This window comes from Phyllostomus hastatus, unplaced genomic scaffold, assembly GCF_019186645.2.
Source record: "Phyllostomus hastatus isolate PE091 unplaced genomic scaffold, TTU_PhHast_1.1 phas_contig_102, whole genome shotgun sequence".
In the NCBI taxonomy this organism is placed as follows: Eukaryota; Metazoa; Chordata; class Mammalia; order Chiroptera; family Phyllostomidae; genus Phyllostomus; species Phyllostomus hastatus.
In genome coordinates, this window is record NW_025333504.1 from 17272 (window position 1) to 43334 (window position 26063).

The following is a 26063-nucleotide window of genomic DNA, read 5'->3' on the forward strand; positions in this document are numbered from 1 at the left end:
GCAACAAAGTGTGTATGTGTGTGTGTGTGTGTGTATGTGTGTTTATGTGCATGTGTGTATGCCTGTGTGGCTATGTGTGTATGTGTCTCTATGCATGTGCATGTGTGTGTTTGAGGAGAGCAGGGTTGCTAGTTGGTGCCCCACAAGTCCTGCCGTGAGTACTGGGGACAGAAAGGAGGAGACCTAGGGGGCAGAGGTTGATCCCATTCCCAGGTCAGCACAGGGGGACGTGCTAGGACTGTGGCAGGGAGCACACAAGGGCTGCCAGCAACTTTGAGGAATCGTGAGAATCTCCCACAATCCATTTCTCTCAGAAGGGTCATTTCCTATGGAAGAAAAAACCACATGACCAAGGCTGGTCAGGCTCACAATTCTAGAATACTGTCTCTGACTGCCACCTCCCCAAAACCTCACCCCTCACCTCTGCTCTTCTGTTCCCTGTCCTCTCTTTGTCCCCACTGCCCTTCCCAGACCCCATTCCTCCCCACAGCATTTCTGATTCCCCACCCTCATTCCATTCAGCCTCTTCCATTTCCCCCCCAGACCCAGGGCTCTGCAGCTGGGGGCACTGGGCAAGCACGTGCCTGTGACAATGAGGACAGTCCCTGTGAGGACACCCACCAGGCTGATGGCCAGACCCAGGGCACAGACCAGGGTCTCTGAAGTGTCTGGCAGTGGTATGGGCACCTGGGGCTCTGGGAGAGAAAGGAAGGTGCAGTGCAAGGATTTTAGGGTAAAGGAGACAGGAACTGAGAGGAGTGGGCTAGGGGGAGGCTCAACACCCTGGTACTGGAGGAGCAGTCATCCTGGCCCCAGTGCCCCCCTGACAGTCACAGACATCATCCACTGAGGGCAGGAAGGTCAGGTATTAGAAGTTGGGGAGCAAGTGCTCAGGATGGAAGAAGAAGCTGCTGTGGGCCACCCCGTCGGTGAGTGTTGGACCATTGCACAGCCAGGTGGTGTTGATCACAAGGGGAAGATGTTGTCCATGATGCAGATGAGGACATTGGGCTGGCCCAGCTGCACATGATACTCGTGGAATATGGTCTCCCTTAGAGGCACCAGGAGAAATGAGGCCCTGAATCCCAAAGGATCATCCCTGCAGCTGGGCCTTATAAGGACTGGGTTTGAGGGACATTTCCTCCTATGTAGCCATCTGTGGGCAGGCATCCCCTGGAACAGGAGCAGGGTGGGGGCAGAGGGACGAGAGACTGAGGAGGGCAGTGGGGGCACCAGCGTGTGGATAAATGGGGAGGAACAACTGGGGAGCAAGACAGATCATGCAATCCAGAGTTCCAATCAGGTAAATAAAGCCTCAAAACCTCTGACTCAAAAAACTGTGGGGATTCTGGGGGTGGAGAAACTCTCAGCCTCACAGGAGAGTTCATTGAAGAAACCCACAGCGTCCTAGGATGTACAGAAACCCATCCACCCAGGAATCAGAACCAGAAGGGCCCAATTTGCTTGTGGGTAGTACAGAAAGTGACTGAAAGCCAGCAAAGAGCTGAGCAAGCGGCATTTTTCACCCTGGGACCCCTCCCCCACATACAGCACCAGAATACAGTGACTTGGTTTGCCACCCCTCCCCCTCCCGTGAATACCTAAGGCTCCACCTCTTACTATGTAACAGGCTCATTTTGAGAAAAAAAAAAGTCCCAAATGAAAGAATAGATCAAAGCTCCAGAAAAAAATATAACTAAATGACAAAGAGATAGCCAACCTATCAGATGCACAGTTCAAAACATTGGTAATCAGGATGCTCACAGAAATGGCTGAGTATGGTTGCAAAATAGAGAAAAAGGTGAAGGCTATGAAAAGTGAAATAATGGAAAATGTACAGGGAATCAACAGTGAATGGAAGTAAACAGGGACTCAGATCAATGGTTTGGACCAAAAGGAAGAAATAAACACTCGACCAGAACAGAATGAAGAAACAAGAATTCAAAAAAATGAGGAGAGGCTTAGGAATGTCCAGGAAAACTTTAAATGTTCCAACATCCAAATCATAGGGGTGCCAGAAGGAGAAGAGGAAGAGCAAGAAATTGAAAACTTATTTGAAAAAATAATGAAGGAGAACTTCCTCAATCTGGCAAAGGAAATAGACTTCCAGGAGGTCCAGGAAGCTCAGAAAGTCCCAAAGAACTTGGTCCCAAGGAAGCACACACCAAAGCACATCATAATTACATTACCTGAGATTAAAGAGAAGGAAAGAATCATAAAAGCAGCAAGAGAAAAGGAGACAGTTACCTACAAAGGAGTTCCCATAAGACTATCAGCTCATTTCTCAAGAGAAACCTTTCAGGCAAGAAGAGCCTGGGAAGAAGTATTCAAAGTCATGAAAGGCAAGGACTTACATCCAAGATTGCTCTATCCAGCAAAACTTTCATTTAGAATGGAAGGGCAGGTAAAGCGCTTCCCAGATAAGGTCAAGTTAAAGAAGTTCATCATCACCAAGCCATTATTACATGAAATGTTAATGAGACTTATCCAAGAAAAAGAAGATAAAAAATATGAACAGTAAAATGACAGCAAACTCACAATTATTAACCACACCTAAAACAAAAACAAAAGCAAACTAAACAACAACTAAAACAGGAACAGAACCACAGAAATGGAGATCACATGGAGGGTTATCAACAGGGGAGTGGGGCCACCTGGATTTCTGTTGCGTGGGTTGGGCACTTGAACTACTTATTAATTACTAAGGAAAGACTCACCCCAGAAAGTTAAAGACCATGTAGATATCTACACTGCACATCAGTATAATGGGTTTTCTTTTTCTTTTCACACCACTCCTAGTTCTGTGGATAACTTAATGATAATGTGCCTTACTGTGTTCCTCCTTGGGTTCAGGTTCTTTGGGACTCTCTGGACTTCCTGGAAGTCTATTTCCTTTGCCAGACTGAGGAAGTTCTCCTTCATTATGTTTTCAAATAAGCTTTCAATTTCTTGCTCTTCTGCTTCTCCTTCTGGCATCCTTATGAGTCGGATGTTGGAACGTTCAAAGTTGTCCTGGAGGTTCCTAAGCCTCTCCTCATTTTTTTTTTGAATTCTTGTTTCTTCATTCTGTTCTGGTTGAATGTTTATTTCTTCCTTCTGATACAAACCATTGATTTGAGTCCTGGTTTCCTTTCCTTCACTGTTGCTTCCTTGTATATTTTTCTTCATTTCACTTGTATAGCCTTCACTTTTTCCTCTATTTTGTGATGATACTCAACCATTTCTGTGAGCATCCTGATTACCAGTGTTTTGAACTCTGCATCTGATTGGTTGGTTATCTCTTCATCTCTTAGTTCTATTTTTTGAGGTTTGATCAGTTCTTTCTTTTGGCCTGTATTTCTTTGTCTCAGTGCACCTGTTAGGTTGTAAGGAGCAGAGCCTTAGGGATTAGCCAGAGTGGGCAACCCTCATCACTGTGTTGTGGTGCTGTATGGGAGGGAGGGGTCTGGGAGGAAACAATGCCACTTGCTCAGGTCTTGCCCGCTTTCAGTCACTTCCCCTGCTGCCCACAAGCACAGTGGGCCCTTGGAGTGCTAATTCCTGGGTGGGTGGATTTGTGTTGGTTTTGGGACCCTGTGGGTGTTTCCAAGGAACTCTCCTATGAGGCTGGGAGTTTCTCCTGCTGCCTCAACCCCCACAGCTTTTTTCAGTCAGAGGTTTGAGGCTTTATTTCCCTGCAGTGGAACCCTGGGTTTTGTGGTCTGTCTCCCTCCCCAGCTGTTCCTCCCAGCCTATGTATGCACTAATGTGGGATAGGGCCCTGCCAGCCTGAGGTGGGCGTGCCCAGGGCCACTGGCCAATATGCTGTAATTTAAGAAAGCAATTAAAGTAAACATACAAAGATAGAGGTGTAGGTGGATACACTTTGTCTCCGGGCACAATCAAAAGAAGGACAACAACAAAATAAAAAACAAAACATAAGCAGTACTGCCAGAAAATTGAACTGTACAGACTTCCAACAACCAAGGAGTTAAAGAAGAAGTTTATCCAGACTGGTAGGAGGGGTGGAGACGGGCAGCTGGGGCGGAGAGGACTTGTGGTAAGGCTGTGGCTGGAGGACTGGGGTGGGGGTTCCCATAGCTGCAAGTGGGGATAAACCAGGAGGAAAACTGGAGAGGGAGATACACCGGCCAACCCAGGGCTCCAGTGTTGGAAGCCTCAAAACCTCTGACGGTAAAAACCTGTGAAAGTTGAGGTGGCCTGAGAAACTCCCAGCCTCATAGGAGAGTTCATTGGAGAGACCCACAGGGTCCTAGAACGTACACAAACCCACCCACTCAGGAATCAGAACCAGCACTACTCAATTTGCTTGTGGGTAGTGGAGGAAGTGACTGAAAGCCAGCAGAAAGCAGAACAAGCAGCACTGTTCCCTCTTGGACCACTTCCCCAGATACAGCACCACAGCGCAGCGAACTGGGTTGCCTGCTCTACCCACCTCCAATACCCAAGGCTCTACCCCTTACTATGTAACGGGTGCTGGGAGACAAAAGAATACAGCCAAAATGAAAGAACAGGTCAGAGCTCCAGAAAAATTACAACTAAGCAATGAAGAGATAGCCAACCTACTTTCTACGTTATGTTTATATAATGTTTTTGTTCCTTTAAATAGATTGAAGAAATAAATCCTTGACTCTTCTTTCTCTTAAATCCTCCATTCAGTCCATCAGCAAATCTTTTGGGCTCTACCAGGGTTGACCTGCAAGCCATGATTAATTTATTTTTGTACTTAATAACTGTCTTCAAATTAATTACATATCTTCTTAATAGTGATTTTATCTAAATCATTTCTTGAGGATTTTAGTTTGTTTCTTGAAGAATAAATTTGTGGGCTGAATAAGAAGGCTTTTATTTTATTGAATGGTGATATTTTGCTTCCTTTCAGTAGCTTGTTTGTTTTCTATGTGGAAGACAAAACCGACATTAGTTTGACAGGGTTTATTGTTTCTCAAAGGAATTTTGATGGTTTACTGTCTCAGATCCTCGTGCCTACTCAGTCTTCACATGCTGCTCCCGTGTGCTTTTTCTTCCCTCAGTTAAGAGCAGCATCTTGTAATTTTTATTCAATGCTGTACTTTTTCCATTTTAAAAAAGCTGCTGTGTTCTAACTATTCTAATTGGCATTACTATGATGACTCTTACTCATCATACTTTAGTTTAATTACCAGTAGTGGCTACATGGCTGCTTTGAAGCTTTCCTTTCTTAGAAAAGCCAGTCTGACAGAAGCTCTGAATTGCCACCAGCTCCTCTCCCCCGGCTCCTGGTCACTCACATCTTCTGGTGTATGAGACTCAGCGCCAGGAGCCGGCACACCAGGTGCTCTGGCCTCTCAGTGCATTCAACCACATTCGCATGCAAACAGTGCAGGTGGTGGGCAGTGTTTTCAAATGTGAAATTAAACAAGATCTTCTGGATTCAGATTGTCGGGAGTGCCCTTCCCTCTCACCAGCTTTCCTTCTTAAAATCCCACTGAAGTGAGAGATGGGGAATGATTTTAAAAGAGAGGAAGGAATCCCTGTTAGTGCTGGAAAACAGGGAGACTACATGGGGTGGATCTGAAATTATGAATAATTTCTGGAATATGTAAAGTGGATGAAATTGGACTGATGGAAACTAGAGTCAGGACACACAACCCAAAACAGGAGGAGAGAAGACCTCCAGAGAGGTACACACAGTTCTTTTTGGCAAGCTTGGACAGAACTCCAAGCTCACACTCAGCCGGTACAGGGGAGCCAAAGAGGACTATGGGGCGATCATCAGGGTTGTTATAAAGCAATATGGAACAGCTGGGCCAGTAAACCTCTAGTGCGGTAGTTCTCAGCTTGGGCTGAATTTAGAACTATCTGGGGAGGTTTTAAAGCCCTGATGCCTTATGAGACCACTCTCCACCCAGCTGCCCAACATAGCCCCTCCTACCAGTCTGGATGCAAGTGTCTATTTTAACTCCTTGATTGTCCAACTTCCATGCAGTTCAATTTTCTATCAGATCTGGTTGTTATCTTATTTCTAAATTGACCTTATTTTTGGTTGTGCGAGGAGGCACAGTGTGTCTACTTCTGCCTCCATCTTGGCTGGAAGTCCCTGCTTTCTTAATTATGTCTTCATTATCATTTGACTCGAAGTTTTCTTTTTCTGCTCGCTTCACTTATCTTTCCCAACATGTTTATGAGTAGCCAGTCTTTTCCTAATGTGATGGGATATCAAATGTGAAGAGAACTTCTGAAATTATTTCCATAATTTAATTCCTATCCAGTGCCTGCAGCAAGCTCACACCAGGCTAGGAAACGGACGCATGGGCAGGGGCCCTCTGCAGGCTCTGGACTTCCTGTCTGACCACACACTCAGCCTCCATCATCGAAACCCGCAGTGCGTGTGCTGACAGTGTCCTCCCCCACTGAGTGCCTCTCCTTTGGGGAGGGAGGTGCTTCTGACAATGAACCTCAGACAAAAAATTATCAATGAAGGTGTGGGCTACTAAGATAATTAATCTCAATACTTGAGGAACTCCAAGTACATGGGCTGAAATTCACTTTCCTCACTCAGCAAATCTTTTGTTAGAAAAGATTTTATTTATTTATTTATTTTTAGAAGGAGGGGAAGGAAGGGAGAAAGTGAGGGAGAGAAACATCTATTGGTTGCTTTCTCATAGGCACCCCAAATAAGAACTTAACCTGCAACCCAGGTATGTGCCCTGACTGGGAATTGAACCAATGAGCTTTCACTTTGTGGAATGGTGCCCAATCAACTGAGCCACACCAGTCAGTGCTCAGCAAATCTTTTTTCATGAAAAGTATCATCACATTAATATAAATTAAATTTCTTGTGCAGATTTAAAGATATTTAAGGCAAACTTTGCAGAATTTTCAACTCCTTTAGAAATATCAGCATTTCAGTGTGCAAGTTAATTGAGTTTTATTTTATCTAGAGCATTCCAAAAGTGAGAACAGAATCATCAGCATTTATGAGTGTGGGACAGAGAGCAAACTTCCTGTATGCCGGCTCCACCCTGACAGGCCTTTTCTAGTTTGGCCGAGCTTCTCAGACGCCATCCTTGTCTGCAGCGGGAACAAGTCAGGATGGTACTCACCCCCGTGAGTTAAAAGGCACACGTGTCCGTGAGCCACTGTGGTCCCTAGTGTCTGTGCGACTGCTGTTCACTTGTCAGGGTCTCATTTCTCAGGCCCAGAGGCGTTACCTTTGGAACTGGGTTTGGCCTGTGTTGAGAGTTACATTACTGGGTCATTGGGTCATAGACTTTTAGAGCTTCCCAGGACCTTTGGGATCATGTAGTTCAAAAATAGAATAAGTTGGGATTGAATTGGTATTTGGAAAATAATTTTCTCATGGAATGAGTATAACAACAAATAACTTTTACTTAGCAAATAATTTTTGCTTAGTCAAAAGCAAGCTATCGATCTGAAGTAGAGCAACCAGTTCAAAACTCTGAAGCATTTTATTGTTGATGTGTTATAACTCAAACTCGTATTTCTTATTGAGTCAAAGACTTATCAGCTAAGGAATGAAGAACCCTTACTATAAACATGGTTCAGAGTTTCAGAGAATTGTTCATCCTAGAAAAAAAGTCTAGTCCATCAAGGAAAAAATATGTGTGTGCATTTTCCTTATTTTGTATTGAAAAGCAGAAAAGCCCCTTATTTAACGTGAAATGACCCTGGAAAGGAGCTGAGGGCGTTGGAGTGGAGCAGGGAACTGGGCCCCAAGCAGCTGGTCTCTCCCTCACATTTCAGACGCGGAGGTGGAGTAACTCGGTGTGTGACCTCGTCGTAGACTGTGGGTTCTGTCTCACTTGACACTTATTTCCCCACTGAGGGGTGGAGCTCTGTTAGTTGTTGATGGTGTTGCCTTTGGGTTTTCTGTTTTTATTCAATATCTTTTTGAGTGAGATTAAGACCCTCAAAAAAATTAAGAGCTTCAGAATACAGTTAACCTTGTACATCATTCCGGAAATGGGCATTCGGTTGTTTTTCATGGGAACATCTGAAGCCAGGGTGCAGTTCTCAGTGTTGAAGCAGTTACATACTTGGGATTAAATCTGTACCATTTTGATAATGATCTGTTAAATCATCTAGTAGTTCTTGATCCTGTGAGGATACCCCTGCCACATAGTGGGTTTTAATTAAACCTGCGTTTCCACTTTGTTTTATTTTCCACTGAACTATCTCCTTGATACAGTTATCAGTAGTTGGAAGTTTAAAGTGGAAATGGGTAGAAACATTGTTGCTCTTCAGTTTTCAGACCAGGCAGACTGAGCTTGGACAAGAAGTGCATTTATGGCTCTAGATGGAACGAGAAAGGGGAAACTCTCATTTACCCCTTCCCTCGGTCTGCCCGCCCTGAGGAGCAGCCGGGTGACTGTCCTGTCTCCTCTCCCCCAGTCCACCTGGAAGGCTGCTGTGGGGAAAGGACGTTTGATTGCAGAGACGTGGCCTTCATCATTGGCAAAGGAGAAGACCACGACGTTCCCATCGGAACTGACAAAGCCCTGGAGAAGATGCAGCGGGGAGAACACTGTGTACTGTTCCTCAGATCACGGTGAGCAGCGCGTCGTCCAGTGAGGTTGTCTGAAGCACAGGGATGTGTTTGCTTTTTCAGTCAACATTTTATGTTTTTAGTGAAGTTAATGCTATGAGTAGAAACAATTAATTAAATCAAGCTGTAATGATGGAGTGACGTATTGGACCTCAAATAACAAAGGGATGTGAACGTGTTGACAGTATGTGGCTGTGTGTAACGTGTACCCACATTTTTGTGTGCACCACACAAGGGATTGTTATACCCATGGTGCATAGCCATTATACACAGCAAAATGTGGTGCTCTATTGATTACGGTTAAGGAAAGGACCGACAAGCTAGTTTTGCTTTTTTTTTTGTTTATTTGTTTTGCCTGCCATGTTCCCAAGGAGGGAATTTATTAGCACTTCTCACATGATCCTCTGGCCCCTCTTCCCTTTCCTCTAAATTAGGCAGAGGTTGGAAGCAGAAGAAACATTTGGATGATTTATTACCACTTGAATTTGTGTCCCCTGTTCTTATACAGAGTCCCTGAAAGAAAAACAGCTGCCCTGGCTGGTGTGGCTCAGTGGATTGAGCGCAGGCCTGTGGACCAAAGAGTCACTGGGTTGATTCCCAGTCAGGGCACATGCCTGGGTTGCAGGCCAGGTCCCCAGTAAGGGATGCATGAGAGGCAACCACCCACTGATGTTCCTCTCCGTCTCTTTCTCCCTCCCTTCACTTCTCTCTAAAAAAATAAATAAATGAAATCTTAAGGAAAATAACAACAACTGTTCTTCCTGGATGGAAAGGCAATGGAGATGATTCAATTTGACCTAAATTTTTCCCATTATAAGGATGCCCATCAGCCTTTCCAAGCTTAGAACTAACAGACACTAACACTTTCTCTTGTGAAAACATGTGTGGTATTGTTTTCAGGTCTGAAATTGTGCCATGAATCCCACCCTTTGAGAAATGGACCCTTGAGTGAAACCAGGGGGTTATATTTTCTTTGCCTGTAAGTGCATCTCCTTGTGTCACGTCTTCTCCCTCTCTGGCTCCCAGGGTTTGGGTGAGGAGGGTTTGGAGGAATGAAGAATCTTGCTAAACCCCACTCAGCAATAGGTTCTAGTGTGCCTCTCGCACAGTCGCTTGCCTTCGTGTGGCCTCAGCAGTCACCAGTGGCACGTTCACCTTTGCCTTGCCACTCGGGCCAGGGCCCTCTTTCTGGAGTGGTGCTTTATGCCGCCACGCACTTGAACATCCTCCCAGAATGCCCTGCACCATGAACCTGTTGGAGCCTTCGCTGGGCGCCCCTTGTCTTTAACACCTTCTTCCTCTCTGTCATACTGCTTTCTGCACCACGGGATTCCCGCCTCGGTGTGCTCTGCCCACCTTTCCTCTCTCTCCGTAGTTCAGTGTCAGGTGAACCTATTTCTCTCTCTAAGGGACTTTTTGAAAATGGAGAGATGCATAGAGATGACTTTCTCCTCCATAACTGAATAATATCCAGGGACTTGTAATCTGGCATTCCAAAACTACACTAGTTGTAGATTTATATAGAGAGTGTGGTATTTATGTCCAGTGTGTGTTTTCAGAGTTAAGTTCCTTGAGGGTAAGGTCTGGATGCACTGTGAACATGTGATGTTACAGGAATCATTTGTTACGTTGTGACCTAGCTCACAGGGCACTGGTGGGGCAGATCTCTCAGGTGTAAGGACAGAGAGAAGCAAATTATCCTTATGGTTATCAATGCAAACAGTTCCTCCCAAGTTTAAATGGTTTGTTGTGTCCTCAGTGCTTCACCCCTGTTAGTGAGCCCTGTGCACTTCTGCAAGTCACTTAACTGCCCTCAGGCTGAGCTGCCCCTCCTGTAGAATGAGGATAATAGTATCTTCCTCATAAAGGTTTGGAGAACTAAACGAGATAATTATGTGAAGAACTTAGCAAAGTGCCAGACACATGGCAACCCCTCAGTATATTAGCTGTTTTGCTCCTGTGATGTCTTTCCATTTCACCCTCAGACCACAAGAGAAAGGAAACCCGACTATAACTGTGGTGATTTTTTTCAGTTCAAGACATAAAAATAGTCAACTACTTTTCATAAATTTTTAGGTATAAAAGTATTTCATATGGTGTGTTTTTATCGTGATTTTTTCATCATGAAAAAGGAACTTGTTATTTTCTCTTTGAGACGTTGGTCAGTGTGCCGAGTTACGGGAAGGACCTGCTCTGCGATAGGAGACCGTTCCCACGTGCGCTGCGAGCCCGTACCCGAGCGTGCAGGGTCCCCACACCGGGTGCGGGGTGCGGTGCTCCTGCTTGCAGTGACTGTCCTCAGACCCCCACTGGCCAGGCTGCCCTGCACCTGAGCTCTGTGAACGTGGCTGTTGCTCACCTGCGCTCAGTGTCATTTCGTGTCACCGCGGTTTCCTTCCCCAGAGGGGTCCAGGGCGCACCTTCTCCTCCATTCTGAGGGACTGCGTGGCAGGATGTTTTCCTCAGCAGGACGATATGTTTTATTTTGTTTTAAACGCTGGGATTGATTCATCTTTTTCATTTTAGTTCAAGTATGGTTAGTTTTTACTTTTCCTTTTTCCGAATTGTTTGTGTCCTTCACCAACCCCGAACAAAAACACAGGCCGCGGGGAGCCACAGTGTCTCCCTGTGGGGCAGCCTGGGTCACCAGGGACCCTGTGCTCTGGGGACTCACCCCGGCTCCACAGCGCCCCCTTGTGTGGCTCTCAGGAAGCACTTCTCTCTGAGCCCGGGTTCTTTTGTCCATGAAAAAGGGAGCAGTTGGTAAGGACTTAGGGTACAAGTGGCTGTGTGCACGCAGAGGCTGATGGTCACTAGTGGTCATCTTTGGGTCTCTACTGTCTGCAGGCCGCTGTTAATTGAAGAACATCAATACCGTACACGTTGTTTTATTTACTCTATTATCAACTGAACTTTTAAAACTGCCCTTAAAGACTTCAATCAATCCCTATTTGTATGTCTATCTTCTTGTACCTGTGTGTGTGTGTGTGGAAGTGATACGTGCAAAAGTACATCAATAAGTGCTTGACTGTAACTGTTGTGTGAACAAGACACGAAAGGAGTAAAATGAGAATCTGGGTCTTTAACAAAACACATCGCGGACGCTCCCACGGGCTCCGTGTTACGTGCGCCCGGAGACTCTGCCGGTCCCGGTTCCCTCGTTGTTCTGTCCCACGGGGGCGCCCCTGCGCCTGCAGCTTCTTGAGACTAAAGTTTTACCATCTCTAGCCAGGAGGAGTTTATTCCCTGACTTCAAAGAAATGTATTTTCATTGACTTTTGATCCAAGATTATGATATTCATTATTTATTTTTATTTATTTGGAATTTATTCAAGTTTGTTTTGTGGCCTTTAAGAAAATCATCAAAAGGCAGTAAGATAGTGTGGATTTTTTCAATTTACCCAAAGGAGTAAATTTTTTCCAGTTTTATTGAAAAACACCTGGCACACGGCACGGTAGGAGTTTAAGGCACGCGGCACGAGGCTCTGGACCACACACCGTGCGGGATGGGTCCGGCTCACACCCGTCTTCTCGGTTTGTCACTCGGGGGCGTCCTAGAGTTCCGTTGGCGGCTGTGTCTGCGAGTCAGACCCGTGTCTGTGCGGGGCCTTCCCGCCCGGGCTGCTGCAGCGGACTGACCTCACCCAGCTCTCAGTGCCGCAGGGAGGGCGGGCTCGATGCCCCTCCCCAGAGGGGCGTGTCCCCGTGCCTCTCCACAGGCTGTCTTCACGTGACCCCAGGAGAGACTGCACAACAAGACCCTCCTTCAGTCTCCTTTAATCCCGTTGTTAATAAACACCGATGGCACGCTGGTGCCTCCCTTGAACACACCACCACACGTCCCACCACAGCCGTGAGACCACCGCTTGTGAGTGCCTCGAAGATAGCTCCTCTCGCCCCAGCACTGGTGACGCCTTGGGCTGCGTGTTCTTGGCTGGGGGGACTGTCATGTGCATTGTAGGATGTTGAGCCGGGTCCTGGGCCTGTACCCACTAGATGTTGGCAGCACGTCCCTGGTTGTGACAAACCAGTCCTTAGACATTGCTGAAGGCCCTTGCGTCCCTGGGGGTTAAACTCCCCCCATCGAGTCCCACTGGTCTGAGGCCCGTGCTGGATCAGCTGTTGAGGGCAGGGCCACTGACCCGTGGGGCTCAGTGGACCCAGTTGTATACCAGTCAGTCCTGATAGGACGTGCCGTCAGTCACCACACGCTCAGCAGGACTCTCCCACCAACCTAGTGCCCAGCAGGTAAGGAAGGTTCCTCATTCACCAGGTGGCAGAACCAGAAGAGCAGATACATAGGTCTGGGAGCTCAAGTAGAAAACTAGTCACTACCTCCTAAAAGTGGCCACTGGTAGCTATGTCCTCTCATTTCTTTGGGGGAGACCCCCTCTGCCCTGCCGATGTGGCTGCCATTCCCCACCCCTGCAGCTCCCTTTGCCTTGGTCTGGCCCCAGCTGCCGTGTTCGTGTGCAGCAGTGGAGGGGAGTGAGAAAGCATTTCCTTCCTGAACAATCCAGGCCGGGGGCAAAGGAAGCAGTGCAAGCAGCAAGATCTGTGTATTCCCACTCCGACCCTTTTGCCACAGAGAAAGTTCATTGGCATCAACCTGGTTTGGCATCTTGGAAGCCATAGGCATGAAAGTTTGGGTTTACTGAGTTTTTTGCATCGTCCTTCCACATGTTCAAGCGTTGTCTGGCTTGAAACAGATGAGAACAGAATGAATCCCAGTGATTGCTTCCCTAACACGCTGGGCTTTCTTCTAAGTGCTGGGCAACCTCCGACTCAGACAGATGTAGCTCCGCCAGAACTTCCAGTCTGGTAGACGTGTGCTCACTGCCTGGGGTCATTAAAGATTCTGCGTGATCCGAAGGAACACGTTTACATGTCTGCAGTGATTTTATTCCGTCAGTGTGGGCTACAAGGTGTGAGCGCCGCACCTGTACCGTGTGAGAGCCGCAGAGCCGTGAGAGTGTGTCTCCGGGTGAGGTGGTAGAGCTTGCTAGGGCCGCTCCTTTTGGTTATACATTTGTTATGTCTTTTGTATTTTCCAGTGTGCTTTTTAAAAGTATTGAAAAAATTCTGTGAAAATGTGTTTTTTTCCCTGTTGTGTGAGCCTTTTCTCCCATTCATCTAACTGGAAGTGGTACTATTAGAAGGAGACAGCACTTGAGAGTTGAAAGCTTATTAAAACACACCTCTGCCATGACCTGGCTGGTGTGGCTCAGTTGATTGAGCACCAGCCCATGAACCAAAGGGTCGCCGGTTTGATTCCCAGTCAGGGTACTTGCCTGGGTTGTAGGCCAGGTCTCCAGTAGGGGGCGCATGAGAGGCAACCACACATTGATGTTTCTCTCCTCTCTTTCTTCTGCCCTTCCCCTGTGTCTAAAAATAAATGAAGTATTAAAAAATTTTTAAAAACCCCACACCTTTACCAAATAGCAATAGTACCATACTGACGACAGTGCTGTCTGCTCTGTCTTCCTGCTGCTAAAGCTTCAGGGAAGGGTCCTAATAGCCAGATAATGGCTGTGTTATCAAAAGACAGAATAAAGGGCAGTGACACTTAAGATCAGTGGAGCATGCTGCCCCCTGGAGCACAGGTGCTGCATCACATGTGGATCTGAAGGAGAAGAGAAAACTCAGTCTAGTCTGGCTTCTCATAAACCGCCACAGATAGCTCTGAGCTAATGTGATTCCACAGAGCACCGAAGGACATGCCTGGAAATACACCACTTGTTTCAAAGTTTTATTTTTCTATTCTCCATTTCAGGTATGGTTTTGGAGAGTCAGGGAAGCCTACATTTGGCATTGAACCAAATGCTGAGCTTATGTATGAAGTTACATTGAAGAGCTTTGAAAAGGTGAGAAAATACAACCTCTCTGAAATCATGGTGGGTTTCTTCCCCGTCCACTTCTAGGAATTATTCAATATGTTATGAAGCAGAGCATGTGGGTGGCATTTATTTGCATGTCATTCTCCTGTGTCGTCGCTGATGCTCCTGGAGTGGGGACCACGGATGCAGCACGGCTGACGCACCGCCAAGGCGCTCAACGCTCTCACTCTGTCCCTGTGGGTCCACCTCCTTTTCTGAGGGTGGGGAGAACCCAAGACTTGTCCCCTTGTTTGTTCCCAGACTTGTTCTTTTTGTACTTTTCCCCTCAGTTGAAGACAGAAAGGTTCATGTTCTGCCAAGCAGATCCTGGGGTGAGGGGTGCAAGTTTCCAGGCCAAACGGGTCGCACCCTCTCAGGAGTGATGAAGAGGCCTTCGCTGTGGCTACAAGTTATTGTCCAAAAAGGCCAGGCTTCACGGGCCACCAGCTTTGTGACACGGAACACGGAACACGAGAGACACACCTGCTGACCAAGGGCCTTTTCTTTTCATACCTGTCCCAGTAGGAGAACACGAGAGTTTGCCAGTTGCCTTGAGTTCCAGAAACGGCACCCCTGTGTGACTGTGTCTCCATCTCAGACCTGCCTCTGGAAGCTCCCAGCGGCACCCCCACTGGATAGACAGAAAGCACGGGCCTGAGCGAGGCATTCTGTCTTGTCCAGCTAAGTCCCCTGTGGGTCAGCACCAAAGCCCTTCCTTCCCCAAGAGCCTCAGGAACTGCATTTTGTTTGCCTGTCTTATCCCCACAGCGCCCCCTACAGGTCCTGCATGTTAAACTTTGGACTGGAATGGGACTGTTTATATTTTATTAGATTCAGAAAAGAAACCATTGTCATGCAGGCCTGTAAGTTTGGGCTGAGAAAGGCAGGGGGTGCGGCTTTGGGAGCTTCCTGCCACACCCCTCCCACTTCACATTCCCCGCAACAAGCACGCTGTCTGCGTGACCATCACTGGTTGTCACGTCACCTCTTCTGACAGCTGCTGGCTCCACCCTGACCCTCCACAGCTGCGTCCCAGCACAGTGTTGTTGGAGAGAGAGAGAAGAATCATTAGCTCACGGGTATTTGGACCTTTGACTTTCCTGTTCTCGTAATGAAGTCACTCCCTGCCCCTCCCACCGTGGCCCGGCGGGCACTGCCCCCGTGGCACCTCTCACTGGCGTTGCCCCTGTCACTGCACCAGCGGTTTGTCTGTTCCCTGTGACACCGCTGGCTTTGTCTGAACCCATGTGAGGCTGTGTGATCTTGGAGGCAACTTGATTTAATTTTCTGCCTCATTTTAAGAATATTTTTATACTCCATAAAGCCTGAACCTAATATTAAAGAGCAAAGGACCCTTATTACTAGATTTTCAAATAATAGAGCTAATTTGATGTGAGGCAGCATGGGGTTGCCGGAAAGCCTAGTAACTGTGTTATTATTCACCTTAAAGGAACACACCACTCTATCTTTAGACTAGAGAGAATTTCATAGTTACTCACTTCAGCTTCCTAATTCCTGTGCAGTAAATAGCTCTGACATAGCCTCATCATTTTCCTTAAAGGGCCCCAGATTGGTCTGTGGACTCTGGGATCCTTCTAAATCCAGCAGTTCACATTGAAAGCACAGTTGTCTCTGGACTGGTGTCTTTAATGGGGGAGAATAATAACACAGATACCACAGTGTAGCAGATGATCATGGAATCATGTATGTATGCTTTGAAATGATATGTTTGCATTAGCTTCACCCTCCCAGTTATGTTTGACTTGAACTCCCCCAAGTGTCCATCTGCAGGTTGATACAACTTGGAGGCTTTATTATGTCTGGTTGCATCAGAGTGGAAGGGACAACTGCATGACCTGGAACTTTAAAAATTCTCTTGAATCCACAGCTGTGGCGTGCCTACTTTGGCGTTCCCCTGTCAGAGCTGGAAAACGGAGGCTTGAGAGAAACCCCAGTTCCCGTTGTCCTGGCAGTTCAGGGGAGAAGTCACGGGAGGGAAGAGGGAGGCAGCTTTCATCGCGTGGCCTCCCCTCTTAACTCCAGAGACGCACCGTTCAGCCGTCTCCAGGGGTTCGTGTCACTCACTGCATTTTTGGGGGCTCCCCCTCCCGAGCCTCGGGGTCCAGCTGCAGCTTTGTCCGTGGACAGCGAGCTCTAGCCCGTTGACGCCGTGGCGACGGCACACTTTCACAAGCCAGTGTGTCCGAGGGCTGGGCGTCGTCACAGGGGCCACTGTGTGTTCTCTTGGGTATCGGCTGACACTTTTCCCTCCTCTGTTCACCTCACTGTTGTCACAAATTTACACAACAGGCCAAAGAATCCTGGGAGATGGACACCAAAGAAAAACTGGAGCGGGCTGCCATCGTCAAAGAGAAGGGGACTGTGTACTTCAAGGTACGTGCGTCCTGGTGCAGCCCTTTCCAGCTCAAAGAGTTTACTCAGGTGTCAGAGAACTGTGCTGATATTCCCTATTCTGAGTTTTATCAACCCCCTTCTGGGCAGGAAGAAGCCGGACTCTGTACAAGTCTGTCATTTCCATGCCCTGGCCAGCAGCTCAGCTGGTTAGAATGCCGTCCTGACAGCCAAGGCTGTGGGTTCGCTTTCCAGTCAGGGCACGTGCCAATGACGCATCAATAGTGGAACGACAAATCGATGTTTCTCTCTCTCAAATCAATTTTTAAAGTCTGTCATTTACAGTATAAGAAGTAGTGAGAAAGGGATGAATTAACATGACAAAAGAATAGAAATGATCTTCTACAATGTCTGTTCTAGACTGCAGCCCTCCCTAAAGGCAGACCAGGTCTGGCTTGCCCAGCCGCCAGGGGTCCCTCAAAGTCTGGAGCATCTTGCTTTGGTGCACAGTTGGCCCTCAGTCAGTGTTTGTGGGATGCAGCAAGAGAATCTAGAATAATTATGAGCAGTAAAGGGATTCAGAGCATGAGTTTTTACCTTGTTTTACTTTGCACTGTCTTGTGAAGTCACTAAGGCACATGACAAAGGACAGGGAACATGCAGGGATTTCCAAAGAAACCGACCGGAGGTCAGGATGATTAATGTCTCTGAAGCCACCGTGGTCCCTGCCACCCCTGCTTTTGTGAGCGATCTTCAGAAATTCCCCAGTGACCTCCGTCATCGACTGCTTCTCGAAAACCCTTGCTTGTCACATCTAGTGCCGTGTGATTTCCTCAGTTACATGTGAGACCCCCAGAGAGAAGGGAAAAAGAAAAAGACACAGCACTTTGTTCACTTCTGACCCAGGTGCTGCCCTCAGTGCTGCCCCGCCCCAGATGCGCACCTCTCCGTGGCGAGGGAAGGCTCAGTGCGGAGGGGAGGCAGAGAGAGAAGGGGGTGTTGTGAAGGCTCCTTCCTGTTTCTGTTTTTCCGGCCACCACCGTCCACAGACAGAAGCTCAGTGATACTGTCCGCAGTCTCACGCAGCGATGCACAGATGCGCTTCACCAGGCCTCACGGAGCGCGGGCTGCGAGACACGCCGCTGCGCCAGCACCCTGGTCTGCAGGGAGCAGCAGTGACGGTCAGCCAGGGGACACACTAGACAGTTCCGTGAGACTGCGAGGTCACACAGTTAGTGTGGCCAGGGAGCGATGGGTGTGGTTGTTGCTTCAACTTCAAGCAGCGACTGATTATTGGTCATGAAACAGTTCAGTGGCAGTGAATACTTTATGCAGTAAGGATAAATTTTGTTTCATGAATCTTTTGTTCACTTGTTGTGAATGGGTACTGGGTCATCATTTCAAACAGTTTTTACTGTGGATTTTGGTTAAACAAATTTGAAATCTCCTGGCTTACATAATTATTTGTATTTATTTCTAACTACTTATTTTATATGCTAAAATAGTGCACAGCTCACCACAAGGAGTGTGGGGGATGAGCTCTGAGTTGGAAGCTGGGAAAACTGGGCATTATGGCTCTAAGTGATATAAAGTCATTGAAGGTCTAAAAACGTTATATTTTCAAGTGCAAAGTTGAGGGAGTTAGATTATATGATCTCCAAGTTTCTTCCCAACCCTAAAATCCTGTCAATTTTTAGTCTTGAGAGCAAGTTTGATTTTTAATTGACTGATTGATTTGCTTGTTATTTCAGTTTGTTCATTAGATTCCACACAGGAGTGAAATCATAGGGTGCTTGTCTTTCTCTGACTGACTCATTTCACTTAGCATAAAGTTCTCCAGGTCCAACCATGCTGTCACAAACGGTAACGTTTTCTTCTGCTTCACAGTTGAACAGTATTCCATTGTGCGAATATGCACCACAGCTGTTTTACCCACTCGTCTGCCCATGGACACTGGGCCTGCTTCCAAATCCTGGTGATTGTAAATAACGCTGCAATGAACACAGGGCTGCATATACTCTTTGGAATTGGTGTTTCAGATTACTTCGGATAAATTCCTGGAAGTGGAATTGCAAGTTTGGTGTTTTAAAAATTCAAATCATGTATATTGGGTACTTCTAAACCTTTCAAGTCAGATACCAAATGGGCTCTTCATAGACCCCAAATACACAGGACACTGGAATAAAAAGAAAATTTTCTTTAAAAACTTTTTCAGTACAGGTCCTGAATGGTGTTTCGTATATACCTGAAATCCTTTAAAGCCTTTAAATGTATTTTTAAAATATTTCCCACGACTTCAAAATAGAATATTAACAGTTTGGGGGTGGCAGGTTGAAGCTCTTGGCATTTACTAGGATTATATCAACTCAATGTAGTAAAACAGCTTGACAATTTAGAAACTCTTATTGGTTATTGATGACTGAACTTTAGGGAATACTATTGATAATGAAATAATGTTGTAAAGCCACATGCCATATAGCTCTGAATATATAAAGAAAGCTCCTAAATGTATACAGAAAATGGCCAGAATTCGTGACCAGTAGCAGAAAGCATTGCTATACAATTACTTCAACTTTGTTGCTTCTAAGCATCCCAACTGCAGTAGTGATTTGTGTATTTCACATTATGAACCCTCCTAAAATGACTGATCTTTGAATAAAATCTGGATTAACAGTCACATAGATGGAACACATTATTTTTAACATGTAATTTGATAGAGAAAATCTTTCAAAACACAAGTCCATTGGGGGAAAATTAATGAAAAGTTCAAAACCACTGACCTAAGACCCTTCTCCCAGAATGTGTCTGAACAGTCTGTAGGACAACCCAGTTCCCCAGACGCACCCGCACAGCTGCAGGTAACAGGCCCCAGCAGTGGTCCTGGCGTTAGCTGTGAGGCTTCAGAGTAGTGGGGGAACGGTTTCCTGTGTGCATTCCCGTTTCAGATTCCAGGCAGGTTTCTGTCTGCCACACTGGCCTCCTGGGCCTCATCTTTCTGGGGGGTTGACTTGGAGCCCCGCACTCCTGCAGCGTGCAGACTGTGGGTGACGGCAGATGCAGAGAAATAACAGTGACATTTCTGTCCTCAGTGCGTGGGAGCTCTGTTTTCATTGACCTGTCGGTTTGGTTTACCCTTCAGTGGGTAAATCTCTCCCCTGAATAGGGCTGAATCGTGGTCAGCTTTTTAAATGGGAACGACTTTGCTGTTTAGATGGGAATGTCCTCAGATGAGCCTCTGAACACTGAAGAGAAGAAGGTAGGACAGGACTCTCTTCACTTGGCTCTAAAAATAATTCAGCCTGGATAACAACATGGCATTGTGCCAGGCGTTGTGCGAGCTGTGCAACAGACGTGATTTTTACTTCCTCCCCTAGCTGACTGGGTTCCCCAGAACAGGAGCTTTCAGTGACTGTCACACCTGCTGAGTGTTTCTCTTTTCCAGTGTGGAGGCTCAGTGGCAGTGTGAGGACACTGCAGTGAGGTGGGGGTTCTGGCGCCCCCCTTGTGCTCTGTGGGGGAAACATCATGTCCAAAGCCAGCAGGTGAAGGATCATCTTTCAACCACTGCACCCTCTACAGACAGCCAGGCTTAACTCTGTCTTGACCACCCCTGCTGAACCAAGAAACCAGTCATTTATGACTCTAGAATTTTAGTTTGAAAACACCTCGTAAGAGTCAACCCTGCCTTTTTTTCTCCTTCCTACATTCTTTCAGTGAGATTTCCCAACCCTCAGCACTGCTGACGTTTGGGGCTGTGTGATTCTGCATTGGGGGGAGGCTGTTGTGTGCACTGTGGGGGACACAGATGCCACCAGTGCAGGCACGCCCTCCAGTTGTGACAACTGAGAAGCATCTCTACACATTGAAAATGTCCCAGGGGCCAAAATCACCCAAGTTGAAGACTCCTGTGTTAGCAAATCTGAAGCAGAAATACCACAAAACAAACATCTTTGCTCATTGGAAGCTGAGATCTAAGTAAAAGTATGTGTGATCGTGCTGTGTGGAAGGGCTTTCAAGTGCTCCGTCAATGTAAAGGAACTACTGTGAAGTCTGCTACTTGTTTTTCTTTTTAGAAACTGTAGCCTCTGCCACTCTGATGATTCAGAACCTGCAGGAGCTGTTCGGTCCTCTCCCTGTCCCTTCCCCGGAAGGGGGCACTCGGGGGGGGGGACGCAGCTCTGCCCCTGTTCAGGCCCAGTCGCTGCCCCTGACACTGGCTGCCCCGTCTTCACCACCACGCGCGCCAGGGCTTCCTCCCCCCGGGGGCGCTGCTGTCCAACACTGCCCCCTGAGCCCGTCAGAGCAGGGAACGTTCTCGTGGACTCTGTGATGTTTCTCTTCTGAGCCACGGAGCCGCCACTCTGCACAGAGCTGTGTGTGCCGTGCTGACGGTGGTGAATCCTGGTGATGTTGTCCGGACACCGGTCGCTGGTCACCTTGGGTTTGACGTCCTGATGGGTCTGACCACGGTCCGCCGTCTGGGAGCACCTGTCACCTGTTTTCAAGCTTTTCCGTCAGCTGTCTTTCATTCACCCTGAAACTTCAGGAAACCCACTGTCTCAGTTCCGTGGTTCCTTGTGTCGAGCATGTGTGTGACTCACATACGTGAGCTAATCATGCGTTGTCACTCACGATATGTTCAAATCCTACCAATCAGGGGAGAGAGTGAAAACATGACTAAAGGAAAGATTTCTTTCACCTGTCACCTCTGGAATTTGTGTTTCATAGTTATTTTTGTTGGATGCTGCTTTTTCAACTGAGTATATTCCTGTTGTTGTCGGTCAGCAAACTGTAGCCTGTTTTTATAAGTAAGGTTCTCTTGGGATGCAGACCCCCGTTTATTTACACGTTGTCTGGGCCACTTGTACCCACTGTGCAGGGCTGACGGTCAGGAGCACAGGGAAAGGTGACTTCCCCTTTACATAAACTGGTGACATCGTCTGAAACTACTCACTAACCTTTCGAAGGTCTGAGAGATGGATAATAGCACCTGAGAAGATAACCCCAAAGCCTGCTGCCCTCCCTTGCAGAGCACTGCCCCCTCGGAAAGAGGGGGTGTGAGTGTTGGGAACACCTGTGCGCGGCTGTCCTGAAGCTGCTCTCGGGTCCCCAGGACCTCGGGAGGATGGGGAAGTGCCTGGGTAGCCGGCCCCTAGGACCGAAAAGAAATGATCAGACCCCAGGTTTCGTGTGAGGAAGGTTTCCGTTTTCAGGATTTGGTTCTCAGGGAGGCCTGAGCCCACCCTTCTCTTGTACCCCGCACCCCCCTCCAGCCTGCACAGAGAGTGATTACCAGCTTTTTTCTCCTAGGGAGGCAGGTACGTGCAGGCGGTGATTCAGTACGGGAAGATAGTGACCTGGTTGGATATGGAATACGGCTTATCGGAAAAGGAGTCCAAAGCTTCCGAATCCTTTCTGCTGGCTGCCTTCCTGAACCTGGCCATGTGCTACCTGAAGCTCCAAGAATACATCAAAGCCGTGGAGTGCTGCGACAAGGTGGGGTCAGCGTGGGGGTGGCTTCCCACACTCCACACCCTCCCTCCATCCTCACCCCTGGGCTGCTGTGCCTTCTTCTCAGGCAAGGAATAGAGGGTTTTTTATTTGGCTTTATGTATTTATGTTTGGGAGTATTTCTTCCTCAGTATGAACTGGAAATTCAGAAAGGTTTTAATTAAAGACTTTCCTGATGCCTAGACTGTACTTAAAATAAAAGGTCTGAGAAGATGAAACAAATGTTACCCATGACCTTCCTTAAATCTATGGCACTTCCAGCTCCTCAGGTTCAATTCAGTAAAATCAGGTTTGACTCAAGCCTTTCGGGACTTCCTGTGACGCCCGGCAGCTGCTCAGGTGGAGGCCGTGTGGAGAAGTCACTTTCCCTGACACCACGTTTGCTCACTGGGCAGGAACACACGGGGATAATCTGAGGGACCCACTGAGTGTCCGCGGCCCTCTCCCTGTTCACACCTGTGTGGTTGCTGCTGCTCCTGGTCTTTGAGGGCGCGGCTGTGCGGGGCCAGTGTCCGTCTGCAGCGTGTCCGATGTCCCTGTGCACCGGCGCAGCTGCCTGTCCCGTCAGGTGTCTGGTCTCCGAGTGAGCGTGTGTGCTGTGCTGTGGGTGCGGCTGACGGTGGAGTGTGTCTTCAGGGAAACAGAAAGGGATCTGAAAAACAAGCCACTATTTCACATATTGTTTGTAGGATCATTTTTGAATTCTGGTATTTTTAATTTTGTGGATCAGTACGTTTCCTATCATGTCTCACTAAATTTTTGCCTAAGGAAGAAATATTACTGTTACATTGTTTAAGCTGTTTGCTTCTTCATTTGTATTGTAGCAGTATAAAGTCATTCAACTTCACACACTGCAGAAACACACAGGAACTCGAGGGTCCTCTGTGAAATCCCCCCCGACCGTCTTTCCAGGACCCGCCGTTCGTCTCACACTCGTTCCCTCTGTGTTTCCCACGCAGAGCAGCAGATGTGTGTGCTTGTCAAACGTGAGGGTATACAGCTTTGAGGACATCTTCCTGCCTCTGACCAGTCTATCGTGTAACTCTCCCTCATCCTTTTAAATCTCATTCAGTATCTACCGTGTGCATCTGTGGTTTATCCAGCCAGACCCCTTTGGTGGATTTCCGGGTGTTTGGTGTTACAAATCCTGTAGCGTCTCCCTGTGCTGACTCGTGGGGTTGTTTCTACCGGTCAGATCGGTAGCAGTGGGAATACTGGGTGAAAAGACCTGATTTTAACACATTAACATTTTCAACTTTAATATGCTATATGTGATCATTGGATATTATCAGTGTTTCTTTCCTAATATCATTGGCAACAATCAATTTTATTTTTATTTCTTCTTGCACATCTCTTCATTGTTTGCCATTTGCACTTCGGTGAATTTCCTGTTCACAGTCTGAACTGCACTGTCCGTTTCCGACTGACTGAGACGGCCTGTACGTCATCGCTGTCACCCCGCTGTCTGACAGTCAGGGGTGCTGGGCCTCTTCTCGTTTGTGTTTAACATGGTCGATAGCATCGTTTTTTGTGAGGAAAGTTTTGCTGTTTACACAGTCAAATCTGCCTTCTCCTTTCTAGTTAGAAGTCTTCCCTACACTAAAAATGTAAAACTAACCCCATTCGGTACTTGCAAAACCTACTCCAACTAGGTTTATTTTTTGAAAAAAAATAATTTTAAAATAAGGCTACTCTATTTTTAGGGAGGGTTGCATGTCAAATACACTTAGTTTAGAACTTATTTTTGGGTTTCTGATGAGGTAAGAATTAACTCTTATTTTCCGTCATGGGTAGCTGCTGTCTGGGGCCCCGTTTGCTGTGAAGCTGATCCGCTCTCTGAGGACCTGCCTCTGAGCGCTGTGTTCTGTCCCACGGGCCGTTTGCCCACGGACTGGTGACCAGACTGGTTCAGTGTCCGTGGTTTAGTCCTGTATCTTTTTCTCCAGTAAGGCACGTCCCTCTTATTATTTTTCTTTTTCCAAAATTTTCCTAGGCATTCTTGGGCATTTACTCCTTCCGTGAAACTTTAAAACGTACTTCTCAGGATCCCCCCTCCAGACCCCTTTGTGATCTTAGAGAAATGGTATTAAATACACAAATTAGTTTCGGTAGTGCATTGTATTTCGATTAGTAGTGCAGAATAACCTTGAGCCCATCTTTCAGTATGCTTTTTCTACAAATTAGTGAGTTATTGGCCAGAAAGCTTTAGTGAGTTATGTGAAATACTGAGTGTCTTTAAAATGCCCCCTAGTCACACTCATTCTCTCTAAAACTGAACCGTCCGTTCTAGGCCCTGGGACTGGACCGCACCAACGAGAAGGGCTTGTACCGCAGGGGCGAGGCCCGTCTGCTCATGAACGAGTTCACGCTGGCCCGAGGGCGACTTCGAGAGGGTGCTGGAGGTCAACCCCCAGAACAAGGCCGCGAGGCTGCAGATCTCCGTGTGCCGGAAAAGGCGAAGGAGCACAACGAGCGGGACCGCAAGACCCTACGCCAACATGTTCGCGAAGTTCGCAGAGCGGGGACGCCAAGGTGTGTGCAGACCCGGTCCCTGCAGAACCCCGGGAGCATGGAGCAGGGGGCGCAGTGCAGTCTGGCCTGAGGCTGGATCAGTCCGGGGTGGAATGGGCTCTTCCTCCCACCAGGGCAGGAAGTAGCGCACTGACCTGTCCGTGCAGGACCTGAGGGACGCTAATTCCCTAGAAATTAAACAAATCAAGCACATCAGGTTTCTTTTAAATAACACCTCCAGGTTGAAGACCTCTGATTTTCCCAGCAGCTGGGCTCGGGAGGAGGAGGGGGTGGGCAAGGGTCCTGCCCTCCCCCTGGAGGTTCCTGGCAGGGGGGACAGAGGTCAGCCTCCCCTGCCACAGAGTTGTATCCTGAGCTCATCCTCCACTCCCCACACTCCCCACCCTCTTTTGTCACATGGACTTGATTATTAAATGGTGGCAAGCTAGTCATTTAACCAAAGAAAAGTAAACTCTCCCCCCTTTAAACCATGGGCAGCACAGCCCTGCCTGACCCAATCAGGAAACCGGAACGAAAGTCCTTGCACTGCCCTCTCGTGTCAGACTCGACAGACAGTGGGTGGGGCCAGGAATTACTCGAATATTTCCCTTATTTCTTCCTCAGGAAGAGGCCAGTAAAGCAATGGGCAAGAAGACGTTAGTAGGGGTCGCCGATCAAAAAGACACAGGAAGTCCAGCAGAGGAAGAAGGGCGATCTGGAGACCACGTATGACCCCACGCAAAGGAGGGAAGAGTCCCAGTGAACTCAGCCTGCTCCCCGGGCTTTCCCCAACTCAGGACTGACCGTGTTCGGTGTGCAGTTTGTCACAGTCTGTGTGATTCTGGAAGCAAATGGCAAAACCAGTGGTCCCCACAAAACCACCCCTGCTGCTGCCCAGGGCTGTCACTGAGGGGAGGCGTGGGACCCCTGTGGGGACACAGACAGGTGGCCGTTGGTGTGGAGAGGTGCAGCCGGCAGCGGAAGTCCAGCTCATTTCAGTTCAGGTCAGCTTCCCCCCCTGCAGTGCAGGGTCCCCGGATGGTCCTGACCATCAGGGCTGTCTGTGAGGTGTCACCTGGGATGGAATGTCAGTAGCACTTCAGAAACCTGAAAATGAATGTCCACTGAATTTCTCCTTTCCTGCAGACGGGTGGGGAAAGGAGGGTGGAGGTCTGTGTTTTCAATCACTGAAGTGCTGTGACTGTGACTGTTGTGTTTTAACCAACAGAATCCACAGTGGAGCGGCCTGCTGGCCCCTCAGGTCC

The 26063-nt window shown here is 47.7% G+C and overlaps 1 protein-coding gene across 1 annotated transcript; it reads left to right on the forward strand.

The window, feature by feature from the left end:
• Positions 1–895: 895 nt before the first annotated feature.
• LOC123815187 (peptidyl-prolyl cis-trans isomerase FKBP5-like) lies at positions 896–25810 on the forward strand. Its single transcript, XM_045833402.1, is given in 8 exon segments — positions 896–929; positions 8395–8551; positions 14322–14412; positions 16735–16818; positions 22087–22272; positions 24578–24664; positions 24666–24821; positions 25423–25810. Coding segments are annotated over 8 exon segments (903 nt in total). The 3' UTR covers positions 25531–25810.
• Positions 25811–26063: the final 253 nt, after the last annotated feature.